General features: G+C 36.8%; 1 protein-coding gene and 2 long non-coding RNA genes across 3 annotated transcripts in view; 2 read left to right on the forward strand and 1 right to left on the reverse strand.

Moving 5' to 3' along the window:
• LOC134789402 (uncharacterized) overlaps positions 1-24,934 on the forward strand; it is a 368,254-nt gene that overhangs the window by 49,538 nt on the left and 293,782 nt on the right. The gene's annotated exons all lie outside the window — the stretch shown is intronic.
• Positions 1-24,934, forward strand: part of LOC134789398 (uncharacterized) — a 92,556-nt gene that overhangs the window by 13,436 nt on the left and 54,186 nt on the right. The window lies entirely within an intron of this gene.
• The window catches only part of LOC134806784 (myosin-3-like), a 67,109-nt gene continuing 51,184 nt past the window's right edge, over positions 9,010-24,934 (reverse strand). The window contains exons 14-20 of the mRNA XM_063780135.1: positions 22,489-22,639; positions 19,614-19,726; positions 16,705-16,808; positions 16,498-16,624; positions 14,991-15,203; positions 12,297-12,446; positions 9,010-10,009 (exon numbers count right to left, since the gene is read on the reverse strand). Coding sequence (XP_063636205.1) covers positions 9,905-10,009; positions 12,297-12,446; positions 14,991-15,203; positions 16,498-16,624; positions 16,705-16,808; positions 19,614-19,726; positions 22,489-22,639 — 963 coding nt within the window. The 3' untranslated portion in view covers positions 9,010-9,904. The remainder of the gene's footprint in view (positions 10,010-12,296; positions 12,447-14,990; positions 15,204-16,497; positions 16,625-16,704; positions 16,809-19,613; positions 19,727-22,488; positions 22,640-24,934) is intronic.

The following is a 24,934-nucleotide window of genomic DNA, read 5'->3' on the forward strand; positions in this document are numbered from 1 at the left end:
AAAGCGGTCAGGTGAGTGTATGTGTACTAGTGAGGGAAGTATACTTAGTAGAGGGAAGTACACTATAGTGTCACCCAATGTATGGGACGTGCAAATTTTGGTATCGGATAAATTCACTTGGCACTGCTGAAGTATACGTAAAGCTAAGCCAATTCAGCCCGGTAGCCATCCGCCACCCCCTGGTGGGTAGGCCTGGTGGCATCCAAAGTTACACGCCTTCTATCGGCTTCTATTTACCTACCACCTCGAGTTTGGAATCATTTCCAGATAAATCGGGCATGAGGAATTCATATTTGAGACATTTAATGTACAGTTTAATAGAAAAAAATAAAAATATTTACGCTCAAATCAAAATCGGTTTGCTATTTTTTTATTCAACTATTACTATTATCAGCCGAAACTACAAATGCTAGAAAGTTGAAATTTGCACACCAGGTTACATTTATAATGTGTACAAGAGATAAGAAGCGATTTTGATAAATTCTACCCCTAAGGGGGTCCCAACTAGCAAATCTATGTGCTATAAAAGTTGAGAGCACGTTTTTATTTTCGCTTTTTGGTGCTATAAACGGTGTAAAAACAGTCGAGTAAGCGTTTACTCAACGCGAAAAGGCGCACTTATACAGACTAAAAGTGTTATAAAAATCGAGTAAGCGCTGTATAAGAAGCAAATCGATGCTGTAAGAGTTGAGTAAAAGTGGATAAAAGCACTTCTAGTGTTTTAATAGCAACGATAGTGCTTTTACTCGACTATTTGTTCTATAAACATTAGCAATTTACTATTACTCAGTAAAAGTGTTCTATAAAAGCAGCCGCACTGCTTTTTCTCAGCAAAAATGTTTCGTAAAGGTAGCCGGATTGCTTTTACTCGGCATTTTAAATGTGTAAGAGTGCAGTAATAGTACATTACTACAGAGGCCGGGACGAAAGGGGTTGCCGGCCGAAGACATATAGACGGATAGGTCTGAGCGCGGGCAACCCCATTTCCCGCCGAGGTATGTATAGTGCTTTTCTCAAACATGCAATGAAATAAATAAAATAAAAAATCCACGAAACCAAGTTTTATTTATAGAAAAAACTAAAAGTAAACTACACCCAAAATATAACCAACACGTACCTATATCATTATCACGCGTATGTTTTACACGAGTCGTGTATTTTTACTACCCGTATATTTTCATGTATCTTTGATTTTTTCGCCTTGTATCCGTCTGACTGTCGTTTTCGTCACATAAGTTTACATAGTCTTTCATGTTGATATCATGTTTCACATACATCGTTGCTTTATGCACGGAGTAAATAAGTATAATTTCCACAGCGTTGACGAATTTGTAGTTACATCCATTTAAAATATGCCACAAAACTGTTTCTAATAAACTGTAAGCCATTTTTCTTAGTTTCTCAAATAATAAAATTGCCATAAGCAACCATATACATACTTCGTCTTTGACTTGGCGGCAGAGGCAGCAAGTTATTAAAATCAATTCTGCTTACGCTGCCAATTCCAACACCTACGATTACAAGTAATATTAATTTCATTATTTCGTCGGAACTCATATTAAAGTCAAAAAATCAACAACGCACCATAAATCCAATAAAACAGAATGTTTATTTTTCAACTTTACCTCCATAACAATTTAAAAAATATAACTACGTGTGTTTGAGTAGACCTTTTTACCGCTAACGTTTAGATGAAATATTTTAAATGTTTTTATTTGTGTAGTTAAATTTATAATTTAAAATTATAAAATTATTGAATGTATTATTTATTAAGTTCATGTAGATTTTATACAAATAAAACTGCAAATTATAGCAAACATTGTTTTTTGTTTTTTTTTTATAGGCGTAGTGGCAGAGTATCATTACGAACCATAAAGCAAATACTGCCTCTAGTTTTTTTTAATGGAAGAATGCCACGATGCTGTGTCACAAATATCTGTGAAATGAAAATTAAAAAAGAGGACTTTGCCGGCCTAGGCCTGCAAAATGTGTATGAAATTCCATTAACGACCTTTTGTTCTAGCCGCACCTGAAACGTCATACTTCGCAGCCTATTATAAGGAACATAACATCAATATTTCATTGCATGTTTGAGAAAATGCTTTTATTCATCTAATATGTGCTAAAAACGATCTCAGGTAAGCGATTATATTTCAATTATTGGATTAAGTTTGAGGCCTAATCGTCTTCACGTGTCTAATAAAACAAAAAGGTACTTAAGTATTTTTTACTGCTGTCATCAATGACATTTATTTTTACCGTGATTGTGTACATAAGTTTTTACTGTCTGTAAGTACACGTAATACAGTAAAACCCAGCGCGAAAAATACTTTATTGATAAAACCAAAGGCACTGGTTCATATATATTCATGGGCCGCCTATTTTCTTAAATTTCAATAAAAAAATATTAATAAAAATAAGTAAAAATTTGCTTACACGGTCTAGTTTCTGTTATATCTCATTAATTCGACTATAAGTCGAGTAACTGCGTTTACTGCTACACTTATAGCACATGATGTCGCCATGTTTATGGATTTATAGTCCGCTGGCCGACTGCATGAAACCCTACCTGATAAAAAAATTGAAAAATCCTACTCTGTAGGGGTAGCTGATTTTTAGCAGCTTCAACTGCTCTTGGTCGGCCGTGGCTTAACTTGGCAAATTTTGCGCAAATGGCAAAAAAGTGGTACAAATATTTATCAAAAAAACAAAAGTGGTCAGCTACATCCTATGTTGGCAGGTTCCTGTGTCCGACCGAATTTGTGGTACCAAGTGAGCTACAATTTACCTCATCGAAAAATAGAATGTCACTTGTATGGTAGGATAGCTGCCATTGACTTTTTTTTTAATGCGGACGGACTGAAAACGCTGTCAGGCTAAGGTGAGGCCGACCAAGACATATGGCAACAAATTTAATGTAGGTATTACAATCAGTTGTTTTGATTCTATTTTTCGATGAGGTAAATTGTACCTGTCACGTGGTACCACAAATTCGGTCGGACACAAGAACCTGCCAACACAGGATGTAGCTGACCAGTTTTGTTTTGCTGTCCTCAAAGGCAGCTATCCTACCATGCAAGTTTCATTCTATTATACGATGGGGTTTTTTTTTATGAATTTTTGTGCCACTATTTTGCCATTAGAGCAAAATTTTCCAAATTAAGCCGCGGCCGACCAAGAACAGTTGATGCTACTAAAAGTCAGCTACCCCTACAGAGTAGGATTATTCTATTTTTTTGTCAGGTAGGGTTTCATGCAGTTGGCCACCGGACTATATTGAAACGTCAACATGGCTGACTTGTGCTGTTAATGTAGTTCAAAACTCTTTAAAAGTACTCTAAGCTGAATACATTTTGAATAAAACCTGTAAATACACTTCAGCTCCTATAACAGCGGTTTGAACCCCATTACCCGAATTATGATATAAGCGCGCTGTTACAGCAGCATTGTTGCCAAATGGTTATTTGATTGCTTTTAATAGGCTTTTATAGCAACAGAGAAGAGAGTTAAGTAACAGTTGTATTAAAGCGCCTTATTCAGACAATTAGCTAATCTATAGCTGTTATATGATTTTAATAGAACAATTATGCTGAATAAAAGTGATTTAGTAGCGCTAACTCAGCATTTAAAAGATATATGTGACGTCCCACGGTCAAAGGTACCTTATGGCGGGTATGGAGTTATGCATACCCCAGTAATCTACAATAAATAAGCTATCGATAACACAAAAGATCAACCTTCTAGGTTGCGTAGTTACAGAGATATGATTTTTTGAAAATAATGTTGTGAAATGAGCAACTTTACGATAGAGAAGTTTTAAGTTTAGCCGCCTAAAAAACTATGTTCCTGAAGTAAGTTACATAGTTGACTACAAATAATAATACCTTATATATCTGAGATTAAAAAAATATTGCGACTTGTTCTGTAATGCCAATAGAAACTTTTGATATCGACTGATTTATGTGTATACTAACCAATCTCTTGAAAATAAAGTTTTATTTAATTTTCACGATTGATTGCAATGCGCTCTCAAGATTTAAATTTTATCTATTAGAAAACGACACTGACAGACAGTTTAAGCAAAAAACAATACCGATTTAGAGGTGAAAATGTATTTTCTGACTTTTTCATATAAAATCACAAAATTGAATATTTTTACTTTTAATGTGACACACAATAAATTTTTCTGAGCACATATGAAAGAAATTCTGTCATTCAAATGAAATAAATCCTAAAACCGCAACTAAATACTATATTAAACCCCTTATGCCACTTTAAACTTACATAACAATAACAGTATTTGCTCCATACATTTACGAAAAGGTACCTTATGGAAATAAATCTAATAATACATCACTACAAAATATCAATCATATTACAGTTTATCTTTTATGAATAGAAAATATTAATTTACATTAAACTGCCCCAAATTTAATTAGTTCTTCGTCATAATAATCTTAAAAAAGACCAATAATTTGTATGTAATGAAAAGGTACCTTGTGATTAAGTTACATGATGAGGCATGATGATGATGGAACAGTTAGGATAAACTAATAATATTTTGGGGTTAAGATGGTATAAATCGTCTATTTCCTATCAATAATATATTTCGGTTGCTATTGAAGATAAGCGGCATTGAGGTTCAATGACCTCAGATATTCCATAAGGTAATGCGTCGGATATTGGCATTTTTCAGCACCAACCAATGGCTGATTTACTGCATGCGACCAAACCAAATGAAGATTATTCTAGTTAAGAAAGACTTGATGAGAGTAGCTTTGGTATAATAGCAGGCTACTTGGATTTGTGATGTCGGTCTATGTACGGTTATAATATTTGCGAGGCGCCCCAACCAGAACTGAAATTATCAAATTAGTTTTGCAGAATGCTAATACAGTTCTCTACCAAACTTCTTTTCCCGTATTGACTAGTTTTTTTGGGAATTTTTAATCTTTTTTCCATAAGGTACCTTTTCTACTAAACTCTGAGACGACATTACTAGGCTTATAACTAACTTATAACAAAAATAAAAACAGGTAAACAAACGTTACGCATTAAGGTTTCAGATCACACAATAAAAAAAAATTGAGCATTTTTTCACCTCTTTACAAAACATTTCATATCTCCGAAACTAGAAACCCTCATAAGGTACCTTTTCCCGTGGAACGTCACATATTATTGAAATACAAGAAAAGTAATTTCAGCGTTTTTAAAAATTCATCCTCTAACGGGGTTAAAAAGGAGTTGAAAGCTTGAATCCATTCCAAATTACTTTGACTGCCCCCCCTGCCTACCTGCGGGGGGGTGGCGGATGTCTACCGGGCTCAATTAACTTAGCTTTACGTATATTACATCTGTGCTAAGTGAATTCATCCGATACCAAAATTTGCACCTTATGACACTACTTCCCGTACTACGGCCGCACATCGCTATTAACAATCAGTATCGAAGTTTTCAATTCGAAAATTTCTGCATAGATTCACAAAAAAACATGGTGAGTTTCCACTATAGAAAGAAAATTTGGTTTCCCATAAAAAATGTGAGATGATTCCCATATTTTCTCGTGCTTTGGATTTGAATTTTGCTAGTTTGGAATCTTGCTGGCGGCACTTTAATTGTTACAAAACACTATTAACTGACCTAGGGCTTGTGCTCGCCGGCCGTCAGTCGCCGGAGTCATATCTCCGAAGTTTTGTCGGCTTATGTCAAACGATACAGCAGGTACAACTTCTCCTGTAAATTTATAGTGACACTTTACATCTGCAAGCCACCTACACGACATGACTGTTACGAGCTATGAAGGCATATTTGATATGTAAATGTCGTGTCTGAAAATAAAGAAAACAACACAACCTGCTGCTGTTTCGGTTCTCACCTAGACGAATTGAGCAGCAATATATATATATATATATATATATATATATATATATAGAGTTTTCATCAAAACCCCTCCATTTTGAGGAACGAGTACTTTTTAATACTTAAAGCGATAGTCATGAGACTGACTTGTATAATCTATTTGAAATTTTATTTTAATTTTAAAGAGCAATATTGGTACTGATAATTTGTACTGCATTGTTTTAAAAAGGAATACGTATAGGATCAAAAAGTGAATTAAGGTACTTACCTAAATTAAACAAGTTTGAGTAAAATGAAAGAAATTAATACCTTGTGCGCAGCTCGCCATCATTTTCTCTTTCTTTTTTTTTTGGTTTTTATATTTATAAGTCTTTTTTTATGATACAATAATTTTAATTAAAATAGTAAACTGTGTTTACTATTAAGAATATCAAATAAATACATCTGTCAGCCTGCCAGGTCAAAAATATATCTTTTTTCTGATATTGAGCCTAAAGCAAAGAGTAAGTAAGTATTGCTTAAAGGCCAATGACGTATAAAATAAAAACCAAGAAAAGTCTGCAAACATTCTGCAAATGGTCTGCAACGATTATGATAGCACACACAGTTATGGAGTGTAGAAGTAACCTCTACCTTCCATACACACAGTGTTATTTTAAACGTCAAACTTCTATGAAATTACCGTCATAATATTATCTAGCACAATCGGATTAGGACTAACCTCGAAATCTCTAGAACAGTCCTGAAATTTGGTATGTATGTTAATACGTAGTCCCCATTTTCCTCTATGAATATTGATAATTTACTGTATGTGTGGCTATGGCATTTTTTTATCATTATAAAAGTTAAGAGCGAAAAACAAATAGGGTAAAGGCACCAGTAGTCAGCCTTATAACGACTTTTTTAAGTTTGAACGTTCGGCATTTCTACATGATCAGTTGGATAATTAAACGAATCATATGGTTAGATCAATTGTTTATTATAGTTTCAAAACAAAATATTAAAAAAAATAACAATCCTCTTTATAATATCTATAATTATGTTTAAACACAAAGTGGCACTTTGCTCCAGTAGTCAGCCTCCAAAATCCAGTAAGCAGCCTTTGTCTAACCAGTACTCAGCCTATAAAATATTCATAATAATGGGATCAATATCAGACGTTATAATATTTATTATTTCTTATATGCACATACAATTCTTATCAAACGAAATTTGTTGGCCATGGCACTTAACTAACTAAAACTGAGAATCGCAATATTTATTTTCTAATAGTTAATCCGCCAAAAAATTAACGAGGTATCAGGTAATATATAATATGTTCCTAGTATTCGGTATGAAATAATGAAACGAGTCTATGCAGATCTAATTATCATTAATAAACAAACATACATACATTTTACATATACCTACCAGGTAAAAACAAAATATCATTTAATTACTACAGACTGTATAGTTAACGTCAAAAATATGTATACAGTTTTGAACCTTATTTCAATGAGATAGAGTTTAAAAATGTGGACATATTTTTGGCGGTGACGTACCAAGCAAGGTTAATGGATGAGTACTGGATCCGCGAAATCCAGTGGTCAGCCGCATTAAAACGTTATTTCAAATGAGGCTGACTACTGGGTTTTACTTTAAATTGACTAGGGCATGCCTAACTAAATTTGAAAATGTAAATTTAACGGTCCTAACGGTCGCATTGTTTCGAAAATAATAAAATAAACGAATAACCCAAAGGTCAGCCGTGGGGGGCTGGGCACTGGATTGTTTGTAGAAAAGGGTTATCCAGTGGCCAGCCCCCTCAATTTATAAGTTAAATATTGATATTTTCATTCAAACATAATGCAATTTAATAGATAAACTAATAAATTAACCAATCATTAACACAAAACAATAACTTTTAACTTTAAAACATACTTTTTCTCAAAAATGGACGGCAAAGTCGACTTTGCCGTCTAAAAAATTAGTCGCGAAGCGCGTAGTTTATGGTCAGTCAAAAATTAAAAAGTTAAAAACATTGCAGTCTCGATTTTGGGACTGCAATGTTGCATACAAATTCCATTATTTGTTGAGTTCCAAACTTTTTAAAAGTTGAAATGGCCATATCAAATGAAGGCACAGGCCCATTAAACAGCCAAACAGATGATTAGTACCGCGACTATTTAGCTGTCTCAAATAGGTTGACGTATTTTCGGCACTAAAAAACACTTCTATTTTTTTATAAAAAAAATAAAAAGGCGGCAAAGCCTAATTTTTTCACGTGAAGGTACGTAAGAACGTTGCTTTTGTAAAATATTTCTATGATATTTATATTTCTCGCACCATTTTTGAGAAAAGCACTATATATGACACGGCTGGAAGGCTACTTGCTGGCTTCGGATTCAATTAAACGGACTCCCAAGGTCGTCCGTTTAATACGAATCCTCAGCCTGCAAGTAGCTACTTCCGAGCCTCGACAATAATGTACTATTTCTCACCTACCGGCCTAGCCAAGGTTACAATCGCTATCGCTTCGACAACGAAAAGCTTTATGTCTCTCTATCACTCTTGCATATTAGTGTGACAGTGACAGTTGCGTTTCGATCGCTACGGAGCGTAAGCGATTGGCATCTTGGCTACGCGGCCTGTTATGAGAACACCACGTGCAGTAAAAAATATGGCGGACATGACACTATTGCACTCGTCGACAAACAGCACCTGTATGAACGAGTATATTTCTTCCCCCCGTTCCCTCACCGCACCTGTCATGTGAAGTATTAGCCAATAAGGAGTCAAAGCTCCTAATTGAGTCCTCGCGATTTGTTTAAACTAATATACCAGATATTTATGACCAATAAACGACTCAAAAGGCTGACCACTGGTCCCTGGCTGTCCACTGGTGCTGTTACCTACCATACTAAAACTTAATATCTCCTAACTCTTAAAAACAAAAGAAGGGGCATAGCTAAGTTGTATTAGGTCAGGCAACGAATGCTCAAACAAAGTAGAGGGAAATGCTAGGAACGCAATTTTTGACTCCATAATTTTGTTTGGACTAGTTAGGTTAGGAGGTGAACATATCAAAAGTCCCCGGCCGTAGCCCTAAGCAGGTAAAAATGGGACGAGTCAGGTACAAAAAAAAACCATTTCTTTCAAATTTAATGAGTGTATTTCAAACATAGACTTAGATTAATTTTGATATTTTACTTGTGGAAAACCATAAATTAAGTAACACGGACGCTACATAAATTTACGAAACATATAGGTACCTATTGAACGCGGAAAAGACCGACGACCACACCATGTTCTAAATTAAGCCCCCTCCACACTCGTGCACGAATCGCGGCGCGAAGCCGCGTACGCGAGTGTGGAGTCGATTTTCGCAGACAGACGGGCATAGTCTGGAGGGGGCTTTACGCGAAGACATTATGATAATCGGCGCGATTCGGGAAATGAATTAGAGATTCACTAGATATGAAATAGTAAAGATATGTGACGTTCCACGGCAAAAGGTACCTTATGGCGGCCGCAATAATATTGGAGCGGCGTTAATAATAGCGTAAGCGCCAACCGCCATAAGGTACCTTTTGAACGTATCATATCTTTACTATTTCATACCTATCTATTGAATCTCTAATTCATTTCCCGAATCGCGCCGTCTATCGTCGAAAACGTGTTGCGATAGACGCGTTAGCCCTCATTCGCACGAGCGCTTTTTCAACGCGCATTAAAAAAGCGTTTGAATGACACAAATGGAAACATGTCTATTTGTTCACACGATGGCGGTGGCGGTTTTTATCAAGCGTTGTTGGATTTTCGACTTTAAGCGTTGATCGTTAAGTCGAATTTAGCGTGTGGACGGATTCAAGCGCTTTTTTAACACGCGTTGAAAAAGCTCTCGTGCGTATGGGGGCTTAAGGGACCCACTGATTACCAGTCCGCCGGACGATATCGGCCTATCAAATTTGACAGCTCCGACCAACTGACAGGCTGATATCGTCCGGCGAACTGGTAATCTGTGAGCCCCTTTACTCCTTCGGTATGGCCGGTAAGGAATCGGGGGTTAGTGTGTCAGCTTCCTTGAAGGTGTTTCTTGAAGCTGGCTGCTTTGGGAGCCGGTGGCCCAGGTTCGTAGGAGTTCCCGCTCGAGTTGCGCGCGCCGGCGGTCCTAATAGACAAACGTCATTAAAACTAAAGAAGTAAATAGTAAAAGTTACAGAAAAATACCTTGCCACTATGAATAATAATTACACAGGGAGGCCCACGGTATTTTTTACTCTTTTCGCTTGTAACTGACAAGCTAAAGAACTAACAAATGTATGTAATAAAATGTTACAAGTCGATTTTAACTTAGATTTAATAGCCGTAACGATTTGAAATTGTGTAAATATAGGTACAGTCAGCGTCGTATAGTAGGTAACATCCAAAGTATTCAAATAGTTCGATACGCCATACAAATAATATCGTGTACCGAACTATTTGAATACCTATGTACTTTGGATGCTACCTACTATATGACCGTAACTGTACACAATACAATCATCATCATATATATAAAATTGAAAAACCAGAACGGGATAAAAAACGAGGGAAGAAGCGAGATGGCGCCTTACAAATTTCTAAAAAAGTTTTTGACACGTTTCTCAAATACGACGCACGTATGATAAGAAAAAACTGTTCTAATCTATTATCTAAGTATGAGAATATAACTAGAGCATAAAAACTATCGCTTTCGATGCGTATTTAATTTACAATAAGCAAAAGAAATTTTCATAACATTCTTCATTTTACGACTATCGGCTATTTTCGGAAACTCTCGGTTGGTTTCGTTTCGAACTTCAAATAACCAAAATTATGTTTGTTATGTTGGTATGCAGTGATTTCGGCCTTTTTTACTCGAAGTAAAATAAAAAGTGCTGTCAACCTCAACCTTTTACCTTAGTTTATGCCCATACGAGTGACATGCCATATAATGACTTATCAATATCAATAGTCATTTGTATTTTGTTGTTTTAAATTTCTTTTTGAGTTATGTTATTCAGATTTACTTTCACAGATTCGGCAAACAAATTCGTCCGGGGACCGGGCTGCCGAGATGGGCCAAAAATACAAAGTTGATAGCAAGTTATAATGTAGGTAGATAAAATTTAAGTGCATGTTCAGATATTTTTGAGCGAAACGACCTGGTGAAAATAAGCAAACGTATAGTCAGCAGTCGGCCAAATATCGTAATATAACTCTGTTGCTATAGAAATAAGGATGTGTTCCGATATACTGGCGGAATACTGAGAGACAAAAGTGGCTAAGCTTACATTGGCTCGGACATTTAGAGAGAATGGGAGAGGATCGTGCCGTGACGAGAGCGTACTTGGGACAACGAAATGGGAGACGCCCAATTGGACGTCATAGGTACCTACCGCTGGAACGACGTAGTTGCTCGAGATCTGCTTATCCTCGGCCATGGGGACTGGCGAGAGCTATTGCAAGACCGAGAAACATGGTGTGTTTTGTTTTGTCTTTTCTCGGAGGCCAGGATTCACATAACCGTAGTAAGTAATGTTAGTATTCAGAAAGGGAAATGGGGAGTACGTACGTTTGTACCAAAAGGCGATTTATGGGCGGTAGTCGTCCATATTCGTCTTAAGGCGGATATTAATCTAATGAACGTTTTTGCAATTAGGCTTATAAAAATAAATAATAATTTTATGTTGAAACGAGTTTTAAATAAATAACTACGTAGATGAAAAAGTATAATTTTGCCTTTTATCAAATCACATAATTTTTTTGAGATATTTTGCGTATTAAGTTATCCAAATAACGGGTACAAATAAGAAATCCCTATCACCGTTATGAACCCTGGCAGGGTTGACACACTCTTTATTTCATTTACGCGAGCGGAGCTGCGGGCCCGTCTAGTAGGTAATCAATAAAGTATGACACTACAATATATAATCTGGTACTGATCTGATGTTGAAAACAGAAGATTGACAAAGGATCTCTTTGGTAGCTACTAGTAGACCCCTCGAGTTGGACGAGTTTCATCCTTTGAGGAAATTAAATGCAACCGATAATAATTAACACATTCATTGCCCCCGACGCACGTGCGTCCACCGTCACGTCATACAAGTTTGTTCCTGTCAGGCCACGCCCCTGGCAGTGAATGAGTTAAGCGTGTTTTTAAAAATGGAACTTTATGCAGCACTTATTGCTTAGTTTTATTTTTTACAGCTACTTCATGCAAATGGTGAAACACGTGCACGTGCATTCTACCCGCGTTGCACACCAAGCGTAGCGTACCTACCTAGCTAAAGGGCTACTTCCACCAGCTTGATGCGCATGAGGACGTGGCTCGCGTGTTCCCGCCCCCTCAACTGCACACGTGCACTGTCGTGCACACGTGACGTCTACCCGCACCATACGCACTCCACGAGTTCCAACCGGCTACTTCTTCTTACCTGCTTGATGCGCACGGCGCTCTCGCGCTCTAGTTGCTGCGCTTGCGCGTGCACGACGCCCTCGAGACGCAGCACGCGGGCGCGCTCGACGCGCAGCGCAGACCAGGTGTTCGCGCTACTCTGGTACGTATTTGAGATCAGATTTGACATCTAAACAGATACCAAAAAAAGATATAATTTTTTTGTTTGTAGGCGTTTTGCGATTCCCTAATTCATAAAACTTTACAAGCCTCAATTTATGTTTTATCCCTTTCTTACACCCATACAACCATTTTCAGTCGCCGTTACGACACGGTGTAGACACATCTTGCGTCGACACCGTCTGTTTCGGTCACAATTCCAGTCGCAGAGTCGTCGCCGTTACGACACAGTTACCAGAAATGGGGAAGGGTCGACACATACATACATATTTACACACAAAGTGTCGTCGCCGTGTGCACACATTGTTACCAGTTTGCGACTACTAGCTTGTACCAAAATCATTCGTTCATTCGTTCATTTTGTTCCTGTCAAATGGAAACTGTCAGATGGAAAAATACTTAAATAAAAATAAGTGACATTAATACGCCATCTCTAAAACGGATAACAGGACGTAAGTATTTATTGTTTGCATTTATATTACAATAGGACTTAAATTACTATGGGGAATTAAACTACTCGAGTGATTTGATAAACTAAGTGTAATATAATAATCAACGCGCCACCACATTATTTTAATTTAGCCGGCAATGTTATTGTTTACTTCTCAGTGCATGTGTTCACAACTACATAATTTGATGCATTTTTAGTACTCCGATGCGCGACTATACTTAAATAATAGAAATAACGCTTTACATATACTACTAAACTTGTTAATTATGATATTTATGATGTAAAAATATGGTTTAAGGCTGAGAAATATTCCAGTCACAAAGTAGTCGCAATGTTACGACTTACGACTCTGTGTAGACACATGACGGCGCGTGTCAATTAAAAAGTAGTAAGAAAGTTACTGGACTTGCAAAATGGCTCCTTGTATTCATTTGTTTTCAGATATTCTCAAAGTGTAAGAGCCATGCCGTAGTCAGAGATGGGCATTAATCGATTAACTGTTTATTCGACTAAATTCATGGAATAAAAAAGTTAGTCCTCAAATTTTAATATTTTTTTTGTCATATAAGTTTTTATTTTTCACATACTTACTGTGAGAGTTCCGTGACATTTCAAACTTGTATTTTTTTTTATGTTTTTGTTTATGTATGATGATCTCACTAGAATAATATAATCAAGGTGTTTATGTTTGATGATTGAAATAGTACTCGTAACTCAAAAAAAAATATTTGTGTCTTGTATTCCTGCCGAAGACTTTTATTTCTCCTTTTCCTTCTACACAAGTTAGTAATAAGAATTTGAGGCTCTCAATTTTATCTTGACTTCTACATCAGTGAAGCTACGAGGCCATGTTTGGTATCATTTTCGTAAAATCGGGGTTTTGACGTTTTTTTTTGACGTTTAAATCGCTGAACCGATTTCGTTGAAATTTGGTATCTAAATAGTTTGAGTCCCAGGACAGGCCATAGGATAATACAATATCAAGGTAAAATTGAGAGCCCTAAATAAACTTTCAAAAGCGGATATCTCAAAAACTATTCAAAATATTCAGAAACTTGATAAATAAAATTTGTAACAAATTAAATTAACTTTCATTTTGTATAAGTGGCCATGTTGCTATGTTGTCGCTGTAGAGATTTGGCATGTTTCCGAGATATAACCGAAAACCCGAAAAATGGGACCTTTAAACCCTCTCTCCCGTCGGCTTAAGGGCTACCAAGGGCTACTAAGGGCCGGGGACTTTTGATATGTTCATCTCCTAACTAGTTCAAACCAAGTTACGGATTCAAAAATTGTGTTCTAAGCATTTCCTTCTACAACTTTTTTGAGCATTCGTTGCCTAACCTAAAGGTATTGCATTTCTTTAAAAACTTGTCTATAAAATGTTGACGAGTGTTTAAATGGTTTTCGTCGATTATTTATTATTATTTGGATCGCTCATGATGACTTACTAGAATTACGAGCACACGAGACACTAATACTGCCCTCCTAAGCCGAACAGCGCTATCTCAAAAACAAATGATTTTGAACATGGAATTCTCAGTTATAGAAACTAAAGTATAAATTAGCAATGTATTTTCTTTTGAGATAGCGGCACTCGGGTTAGCAGGGCAGAATAGTACAGTTTGACAAACCTTGGTTTTCAAGAGGTATTTTATATTGACATTTGCTGTCACAAATTTGCTGTCAGATATGGTCACAAACCGCACGCAAAGTGCACATAATGTGTCGACACCTTGTTACGGAAAAGCGTACACACGGCGACGGCACTTAGTTACTGAACAATTCTAGAAACATTGTGTGCACTCTGTTACGACACATCTGAAATTTAGTTACTTACCACTTTGATGATTCTGCGACCAGAATGGTCATATGGGCATATAAGTACATAAATCCAATGACAGATTAAGACAAATTATTAGAGGCTCGAAGCGCGTTCATGAGTAAAGCCAAAAATGTTTATTGTATCCCCAGAATCGTATCACTATGTGGCATATTGCAACTAAAATGGTAGGTACCTCTTGTATGTATAATGAATTTAGGTACCTACATTATTACGAAATCTTTACAATACTACGAATTATCTTCCATTAGGTATATTACCTTGCTATTGCCCACTTCGTATGGCACGGATGTCGTAGTATTAACGGTATCTGCGAGTTGCGCGGCGAGCTCGCGTCTCGCACGCGTGACGTGTGCGAACAGTTCCGCGCAGCGCTCGTGCCGCTCCAGTAGCAGCGTGCGCGCCGTCGCTTCCGATGCCAGCGCCTCACGCTCGCGCTGCAGCCGCTCCACTTGCAAGCATAGCTCGAAAACCTGGCAAATACAATTAGACCATCCAGAAACAGGGGGCCTACCGCGAACCACGTTCGACGTGTTGCCTCTCTGTCGCACATGTAAATTCGTACGTATGTGTGACAGGGAGGCAGCACGTCGAACGTGGTTCACGTTAGGCTCTCAGCATCCGTTATAAGCGAAAGACCGACCAATGTGGATGCGGATAACACGTAGGATTATGAAACCCAAAGCTCGACACCAACCTGGACCTGCTAAACTAAAATCATCGGGTCTCTATTGTTTCCCAAAAAGTTTTAAGTCATAAATGTCATAATGTATTGTTTGCCTGCATCTTCGTTTGTCATAATTTGATTGGTTCAGAAACGCGTACCATATTAGGATTGCCATAAAACAAACCTAACCTAACCTGAAAAGTTAACGGTTTTAGTTTTATGACTAATGATAATATGACAAACAATACATTATGACTTAAAACTTTATGTGAAACAAAGGGACCCCAAAATCATCACTTGCTACCAGTACCTACATATAACGTACCTACCTACATGAACCCGATAGACGCTTTCAGCAAATAGGTCTACGGGTACATAATTAATTAGTAAAGGATATCACCTTTATACTTTAAGTAGGTATGACATGAACATTCAAAACACATTACATTTCGAACAGGTAGGTACCTATAGTTCGTTTTTTTTTTTGCATTAGAAAAAAGGTAAACAATCATGACGTGTCTTATTTTTGAAAAATAAGAAACGGCAAATATGTAACAATTATGCATCATAGGTATACGATTATTTACATTATTTTGCTTTCATAAGTAATAGTTAGGTACTGATTTTTAAAAAGCGTTTTTCAATTAAAAGACACGTCAAGATCGCGTAGTCTTTACTAATGCTTAAAAACCGGGCAAGTGCGAGTCGGACTCGCGCACGAAGGGTTCCGTACCATAATGAAAAAAAAAAAACGGAAAAAAAATGCAAAAGAAAAACGGTCACCCATCCAAGTACTGACCACGCCCGACGTTGCTTAACTTTGGTCAAAAATCACGTTTGTTGTATGGGAGCCCCATTTAAATCTTTATTTTAGTATTTGTTGTTATAGCGGCAACAGAAATACATCATCTGTGAAAATTTCAACTGTCTAGCTATCACGGTTCATGAGATACAGCCTGGTGACAGACAGACGGACGGACGGACGGACGGACGGACAGCGAAGTCTTAGTAATAGGGTCCCGTTTTACCTTTTGGGTACGGAACCCTAAAAACGAACTATAATCACAACGTGGTTATGATTTATACATAGAACTAGTTACTTGGCTTTCCAGTTCTTCTTGGGGAGTATCCTGATCGCAGAATTTATAACCGTTAAAACTACGTAGCACACTGACTTCCGTCAGAAGAGCGGAGATCTGTTTCTTATAGCATGTCAGCTGTTCTTCCCTAGAAATACAAACAATTAGCGTTTCTGAAATCAGCATTAAATAAACACGTTAAATTATAAATAATAACAAAATAACAACATTATTTTCTTATTTTCTGTAAGTTCTTCAATTGTGTTCTGCAAGTTTGCAATTGTTTGTTCTTCGGTTTGCAACTCCTCGGCCTTCTCGTTTTCAAGTCGATTCTGCTGAAAGACATTGTTGTATATATGTCGTAGTCAGATCGTATAATCCGCCGTATTACATTACGGCTAGCTGTTATCAAAAACAGGGGCGTTTTGAAATGCGGCGGTGCGACGATTAGCCGGATTGTCATTGCGATACGTTCTTCAATAAGGCGGCCAACGTTTAGCCGCATCGTACTACTATTTTAGATTGTAGAGTGACCAGTTCTTTCGGTCGCCTACGTAACCGGAGTTTGACAATGTTTGCAATTTAATTTATTTTTACCATGGTCCCACCGCACTACGTGTGTTTCTTTTCCAAAACATTTCCTTCACAACTTAAATAGACGGAGCCCCGCAAGCGGGGCTCCTATTTCTGGGCGGTTTGCCCTTCGGGCATCTGAAGCTACCTAACGAACCTAACCTACTTACCTACCTACGCTTTTTTCCCCAAAGTGTAATGTTTTCACGGACGTCTCACTAAATCAATAGGTAGGTAGGTTAGGTTCGTTAGGTAGCTTCAGATGCCCGAAGGGCAAACCGCTCAGAAATAGGAGCCCCGCGAAGCGGGGCTCCGTCTAGTTAAGTTGCGAAAGAAATGTTTTTTGAAAAGAAACAGTCCGACGAACTTCAGATTTGATGGACACCCCAGCGTTTGTCAGGCAGCGCCACGGGTGTTAAAAATGGGAACTAAAAACTGTCAAAGCGGCGGCTAATGACTCGCTGTATTACATTACGGCTAGCCGTGTTGAAGAACGTATGGCGCCGAATACATTCCGGCGGATTCTCATTCAGCCGCATTCAATCCGGCTAATCGTTAAACCGCCGCATTTCAAAATGCCCCTGTTTTTGAAAACGGCTAGCCGTAATGTAATACGGCGGATTATACGATCCGACTGCGACATATACACAGCGTGGCCCAAAAATACGTTGACAACGTTTTTTCTAATTATTTTATTAAGTACTTACGTAACTAGTACAAAATAAGTTAAAAATTAAATCTAAACTCTTTTTATGCAACAAAAATTAATTGTCTTCAAAATAACCTCCTTTCGCTTTGATACACAAACGCAAACGTTTGTTAAAATTTTCAATGAAATGCCGCAGCTCCTCCTGCATAAAAAGAGTGCAGTTTTAATTTTTAACTTATTTTGTACTAGTTACGTAAGTGCTTGATAAAATAATACGAAAAAACGTTGTCAACGTATTGCTGGGGCAGCCTGTATATGTAGGTATAAGTAGAGAGATACGGAGAGAGAGATTATAATAATGTCGTCCACGTCCCCTTCAACCCTTTACCAGGCAAAGAGTGCTATGCCACTCACATAGTATATCGTTTACCATATGCTCCCCTACAATTCCTACAAAGCATTATATCGATCCATAAATATTATTTTATGATCTTCATTCACAACACGCTTCTAAATCCAATAATATTTCGTTGGCAGTCGTTTGAATTTGTATTAGTAATTTCGGTGGTTTATGACGAAAACCGAACACTTTACTTAATTTTAGGAAAACTAATTTTTGATATTTTTGTAGATTTTGAGTGTTGTAAAATCGATTTAGCTTTATTGTTGTGAAAACTGGTCTTCCTGCGTGTGTCTCCGCATACGCCTGTAATCTTTAAATAAGCAATTCTTGTATTTTAAGCAAAACGGTGCCCAGACATTTTAATACGTCATGATAATATATACCTACCTACTATGAGCAATCAGTCACTCGCTGACCGAAAGAAGTGTTCAAAGTGAAAAACTATCCTATGCCCCCAGCCTCAAACTATCTGCATACTAAAATTTCACCTAAATCAGTTAACCCTTTACCAGACTAAGGGATATATATCTCCCACATACGGCACTTCAAACATGTGTTCTATTTTCGATGAGTAAGAATGACATTGGATTGTCATTTTTGAACTGTCAGCCTGGTAAAGGGTTAAAGCAGTAAACAGAGTTACTTTCAGATTTTTAATAATAGGTACCTATACATACATACATACATACACATACATACCTAACATATACCGATACATATATGTAGTAATATAAAGACCTATATTCCTATTGTATATATCTATACTATAGCAACCGGCCCCAGCTTCGCACGGGTTACTCAAAACCTTTCACAAATTATACTCACACCTAAACGTTCCTCAAGATTCACTCTATTGCTATCAATTTACACGAAACTAATAGAATTAGCTATTAACGTAGTCAGGTACTACTATATACTCATGGACAAATTTATAGGAGCACAAAAAAAAGGGTTTAATTACTGGATTACAGCACCTAAAGTAATTTCAAAATTAATAATGAAACATTTTTTTCCGTTCCACTAAATTAGTTTATGAGTGTTTGTTTCATTTATTAATCAGGTACTTAAAGATGTAGTGAAAAATCCTTTCCTATCGAATTTTGTCGGAAACCTTATGCTACTTTAGTCAGTCTTAGTACAAAAAGTACTGACGGCTCGATTCGGAAAATGAATTAGATTTCTACTAGACTTCAACAAGTTACGATACGGATAATTTAAAGATATTTGTAAGATAGATATGTCCAATTTGACGTTTCCGCGATTCTGGAGGTCCTCTTGAACGATTTCGATAAGTTATGACTTAGATATTCAAGTCACATCTAGTAGATATCTAATGTAGATCTAGTTGATCTCTAAATCGTCTCAAGATCTTGTGATTATCTCGAAATCCGAATAGGCCTGTGAGTTTGACTGAAGTAGCATGGCAAATATGAAAGTTTCCGACAAAATACAATGGGAAAGGACCTACCTACTACATTTGTAGGTATATACTACTACAAAAAATAATATTACCAAGCCTTTCTTGTCCGCACCACTGAGCTCCGGGTCTTTAATGACGCGCCCTAGAGCGTTCTTATTTGCTTGCAGGTCACATAGAATGTCTAACTCTTGACATGAACATGGAACTATAAAAAAAAATTAAACATTCCGGTTGCACCAACCACAGTTGACGGACTGACTAACGTCACTCAGCAGTGAACTATGAAACTTTCCATACGATAACTATTAGCGAATTCTTTAACGGTGACAGACGGCTTGGTGCAACCGACCCTTAATACACGGTGTAACATGAGGAAACCGACTAATTTTAACCTCGCATTTCTGAGGTCAAAAGAAGGAAAAAATTTAATATGAGTTTAGGTCAATTTCACCAAAAAAAATTTTTTTCGTTGTTTTTTTCAATTTTTTGAATGTATTTGTACATAAAAAATAAATGTTATTGGTGAACTTGTTACTTAAAATTGATTTTTACTTTTTTTTTTCGCAATACCTTCTTTTTGCAAAGTGGTACTGTCAGTTTTTGACATCTATCAATAAGGATATTTAGACTACGTCCCATAGCAGCAACATTACCATCAAAAAAGCCTTTTACATTATGTAACAACAAAAACTTGTTTATTTTTAAATTAATATTATCTCTGAAACTAGGCGTTTTAAAAAAAAGTTTATAGGACATTTTGTCTCTAAATATGATGAGGAATACGCTGTTAAAATTATTCGGTTTACTCATGTTACACCGTGTATATCAATGACCCATTGATGTTGATATTATCAGCTGAATTACGTCGTAGATTATTTTAGTATGGCTGCTATTTAACTGATCACCAGATTTAGTAAAATTTAATACCATAAAAATCTATTTTACCACCCTAAAATAATGAATGATCACCAAAATTATAACACCATTTTAATGTGAAATGATTACCAATTTTATTACACTTTACTATCCTTTTAAAGGAAATAACACCAGACTAATCATTATTAACCCAAAAATACTAAATGATTACCAAATTTCAAACCCCATTTTAATGTGAAATGATAATCAAATTTTTACATTTTGCTATCCTATTAAAGATAATGACACCAAAATAATCATTGTCAACCCAAAAATAGTAAATGACCACCAAAATTAGAACTCCATTTTAATGTAAAATTATAACCAAATTTTTAAATCTTGATATCATATTAAAGCAAATGTCTCCAAAATAATCATTGTAAACCCAAAAATAGTAAATGACCACCAAAATTGTCACAACATTTTAATTAAAAATGTGCAATTTAATATAATTATCGTTATCCTATTAAATTAATTAATCCACTTCGTCACCTTATTCTAGTAGCATTTTATTTCTGTAACAGTCGCAGTTCTAACCTAACCTAACCCACTTTTCTAGTAGCATTTCGTTTCTGTAAGGGTCGCAGTTCAAACCTAACCTAACCTAACCCACTTTTCTAGTAGCATTTCTTTTCTGCAAGGGTCGCAGTTCAAACCTAACCTAACCCACTTTTCTAGTAGCATTTCTTTTCTGCTAGGTTCGCAGTTCAAACCTAACCAAGCCACTTTTCTAGTAGCATTTCGTTTCTGTATGGGTCGCAGCTTAAACCTAACCTAACCAACTTTTCTAGTGGCATTTTTTTTCTGTAAGGGTCGCAGTTCAAACCTAACCTAACCCACTTTTCTAGTAGTATTTCTATTCTGCAAGGGTCGCAGTTCAAACCTAACCTAACCCACTTTTCTAGTAGCATTTGGTTTGTGTAAGGGTCGCAGTTCAAACCTAACCTAACCCACTTTTCTGATAGTAGTTTGGTTCTGTATGGGGCGCAGTTCAAACCTAACCTAACCTAACCCACTTTTCTGATAGTAGTTTGGTTCTGTATGGGGCGCAGTTCAAACCTAACCTAACCTAACCCACTTTTCTGATAGTAGTTTGGTTCTGTATGGGGCGCAGTTCAAACCTAACCTAACCCACTTTTCTAGTAGCATTACGTTTCTAGAAGAATGATTATTTTGGAGTCATTTGCTTTAATAGGATAGCAAACCTAACCCACTTTTCTAGTAGCATTTCGTTTCTGTATGGGTCGCAGTTCAAACCTAACCTAACCCACTTTTCTAGTAGCATTTCGTATCTGTATGGGTACCAGTTGAAACTTAACCTAGCCCACTTTTTTAGTAGCATTTCGGTTCTGTGAGGATCGCAGTTCTAACCTAACCTAACCCACTTTTATAGTAGCATTTCGTTTCTGTAAAGGTCGCAGTTCAAACCTAACCTAACCTACTTTTCTAGTACCATTTCGTTTCTGTAAGGGTCGCATCGCAGTGCTAACCTAACGCACTTAACTGATAGCAGTTTGACTTGTTTTTCTAGTAGCATAACGAAATGCTACTAGAAAAGTAGATTAGGTAAGGTAGGTATGCGGTGCGGGGTACGGGGGGTTGAGCGGGAGGGGCTAGTAATTTTGGCATCCGTTTACTTTATTTGGTAATATGTATACACGTTTTGGTAATCATAGTTGTTTATTTAGGTGAAAATATCGCATTAATTTGGTCTTCAAGATTTGGTGATCATTAATGTTTTTTGGTGATCATTCAATATATTTAGTATTTGAATACAATTTGCAGTGCAGTCGTAATTAAAATGGTGTTACTTTTGTATTGTTAGGCCTTATTTTTTTGGTGTTCAGTAATTTTTTTTGGTAAGCATGTTTTTTTTATTTAGGGTACCAAAGTATTTTTTGGTGGTCATTATATTTGTAGCCTTTTAGTATTACATAGATTATAAATGTACAACCAGAAACACTCTTGTCTGTACATCGGTGGGCTTTAATACAAAAGGCATAAGGTCCACTGATGGACAATTAACAGTGTGGGCGATGGATAAGTAGGTACCTTTCCGAGGCAAGTATTCCAGACATTTCATGTGCTGTGCTTCAACCAAAGCATGGCAACGTTCTTCCAACAATTTATATTGCTCCTGTACATCTTTTAAACGTTTTTCTGTATCCTGGGCCACTGTTTCCGATGATTCCGTTCTTTGCTCCTGTTTAAAAACCGTTATAGAGCATGTTTGAAAATGAAAAAGAAAAAATGTTTATTGTGTTAAACAGTACAATTCGAATACAATTAGATTTGATTTCTCCTTGTAAGTATATGTATACCTGTATCAGGAGAACCCGCTCTTTATTAATGTATGTACATAATTTGAATTCAGCTTAGTTATGCTATATTTTTATTAATTATATTTATTGTTGTTTAATATGTGTGTGTGTGTGTGTGTGTGTGTATGTGTGTGCGTGCGTGCGTGCGTGCGTGCGTGCGTGCGTGCGTGCGTGCGTGCGTGCGTGCGTGCGTGCGTGCGTGCGTGCGTGCGTGCGTGCGTGCGTGCGTGCGAGCGAGCGTGCGTGCGTGCATGCGTGCGTGCGTGCGTGCGTGCGTGCGTGCGTGCGTGCGTGCGTGCGTGCGTGCGTGCGTGCGTGCGTGCGTGCGTGTGTGTGTGTGTGTGTGTGATGTGTGTTTTCCAGTTTATAAGTAATTCAGTTTCATTATAATTAAGGTGGTTCTCCTTGTCCGAATTTCATACAATTGTATTTACAGATTTTATCTTAATAAGTTGACTTCCCGCACTTTAAACCTTGATATTTAGGTAATATGGATCATTTGTTTTAGCAAGATGAAAAATAATGACCAGTTATTCAATAACATTATTTAAAAATTCATTTAAAAATTGAGAAAATTTTGCTCAACGCTTGTTTGTGTGAGTTACCTTTACACTATCCATGTCAAACAAGATGGCGAAGTTAAGTTTAATAGTAACAAACAAAGATGACACTTTAACATAGGTGACCTAACTAAGTAGTGCCTAATTTGCTCGATAGATGGTAATAACGTAAGTACCAGTTCAAAAAGTAAGGAATGGTAGTCGGTAATAATAATCGCAAAATTAAAATTAAGTATTTATAAATTATTAAAACATTTTCATTGGTTCTCGTACATTATAAGTTATAACATTTATACTTTAACATTATCACTAACCCCAGTTAGTAAGAGTAACCTGTAAAGGGGATACTTGTGCTCTTATTATTAATTTGAAGATAATATTTGAGAAGCCGTAGCGCTTTTTTAGATCACAATACGGTTGTCCAAAATTTAATTAGCAATAATTTGCCGTTCTCTAGGAACATCAGCGCTCCTGAGTTGAGTTTATGAAAAATCTTGAACATAAGTCTAAAACATTTTTTTAACAAGCAGATACGTCTGCGAGCGATAATGCATTTTTTTATATTAAGGTGGTTCGCCTAGGTTACTCAAAACTTAAAGCTCGCTAGATGGCACCACTTTTGCAAAATTTCAGGTTTTATTTTTTTGTGAAATGGTCATGGTATTTGTATACTTAAAAGTATGTTTCGCGCACTCTTTAAATAAATATTGAACTATTAAAATAAACATTGAATACTTCATTGTGCAAAAACCACCTTTTTAATTCGACGGAGTGTTGCTGTCACGCTTTTTCCTACTATTACTCACACATGCAAACAGTGTTTCCGTGATCCTTGTAGTAGACAATTTCACACAACGTAAGTATGTTGCAATAGCGTAACGGTATGTTCGTGGAAATACGTGCAAGAGGATTGGGGTTCAAGACTGGTGCGAGTAGGTAATTTATTTTTGTTTATTTTAGTCTTTTTGTGTTATCTTACCTTTAAACGAGCAATTATTATATATATATATTTATTTATATATTTGGATGATATCAGAAACGGCTCTAACGATTTCAATGAAATTTGCTATAAGGGGTTGGATCTCTTAGCTAGGTCTGATCTGTGAGAAAACGCGCATTTTTTAGTTTTTATATGTTTTCTAAGCTTTGGTCGGTCTCCCAGATATTCAATCTCTTCTTCCTCGCGTGGGGTCCGCTTGGCATCTAATCCCAGAATTGGCATGGGCACTAGTTTTTACGAAAGCGACTGCCCTGACCTTCCAACCCAGAGAGTTAACTTATTGGGATTAGTCCAGTTTCCTCACATTGTTTTCTTTCACCGAAAAATAGGTATCGGTATATAAATAGGTTTCGGTAAATAGGTATCAAATGATATTTCGTACCAAATATCATTGGTACGAGCTGGGGTTAGAACCCGCGACCTCCGGATTGCAAGTCGCACGCGCTTTCCGCTAGGCCACCACCGCTCCCCCAGATATTCAGTATTAGTTGGTATTAGGGTATGTGCGGAAAGAGAAGAGTCGTAGAATGTATGGGCTCCCCTACATTTCAAGACTCTTCTCTTTCCGCACAGACTCTATCAATAAATTACTTTATCAACGTTTTCAAAAAAAATAT

Source organism: Cydia splendana, chromosome 3, assembly GCF_910591565.1.
Source record: "Cydia splendana chromosome 3, ilCydSple1.2, whole genome shotgun sequence".
In the NCBI taxonomy this organism is placed as follows: domain Eukaryota; kingdom Metazoa; phylum Arthropoda; class Insecta; order Lepidoptera; family Tortricidae; genus Cydia; species Cydia splendana.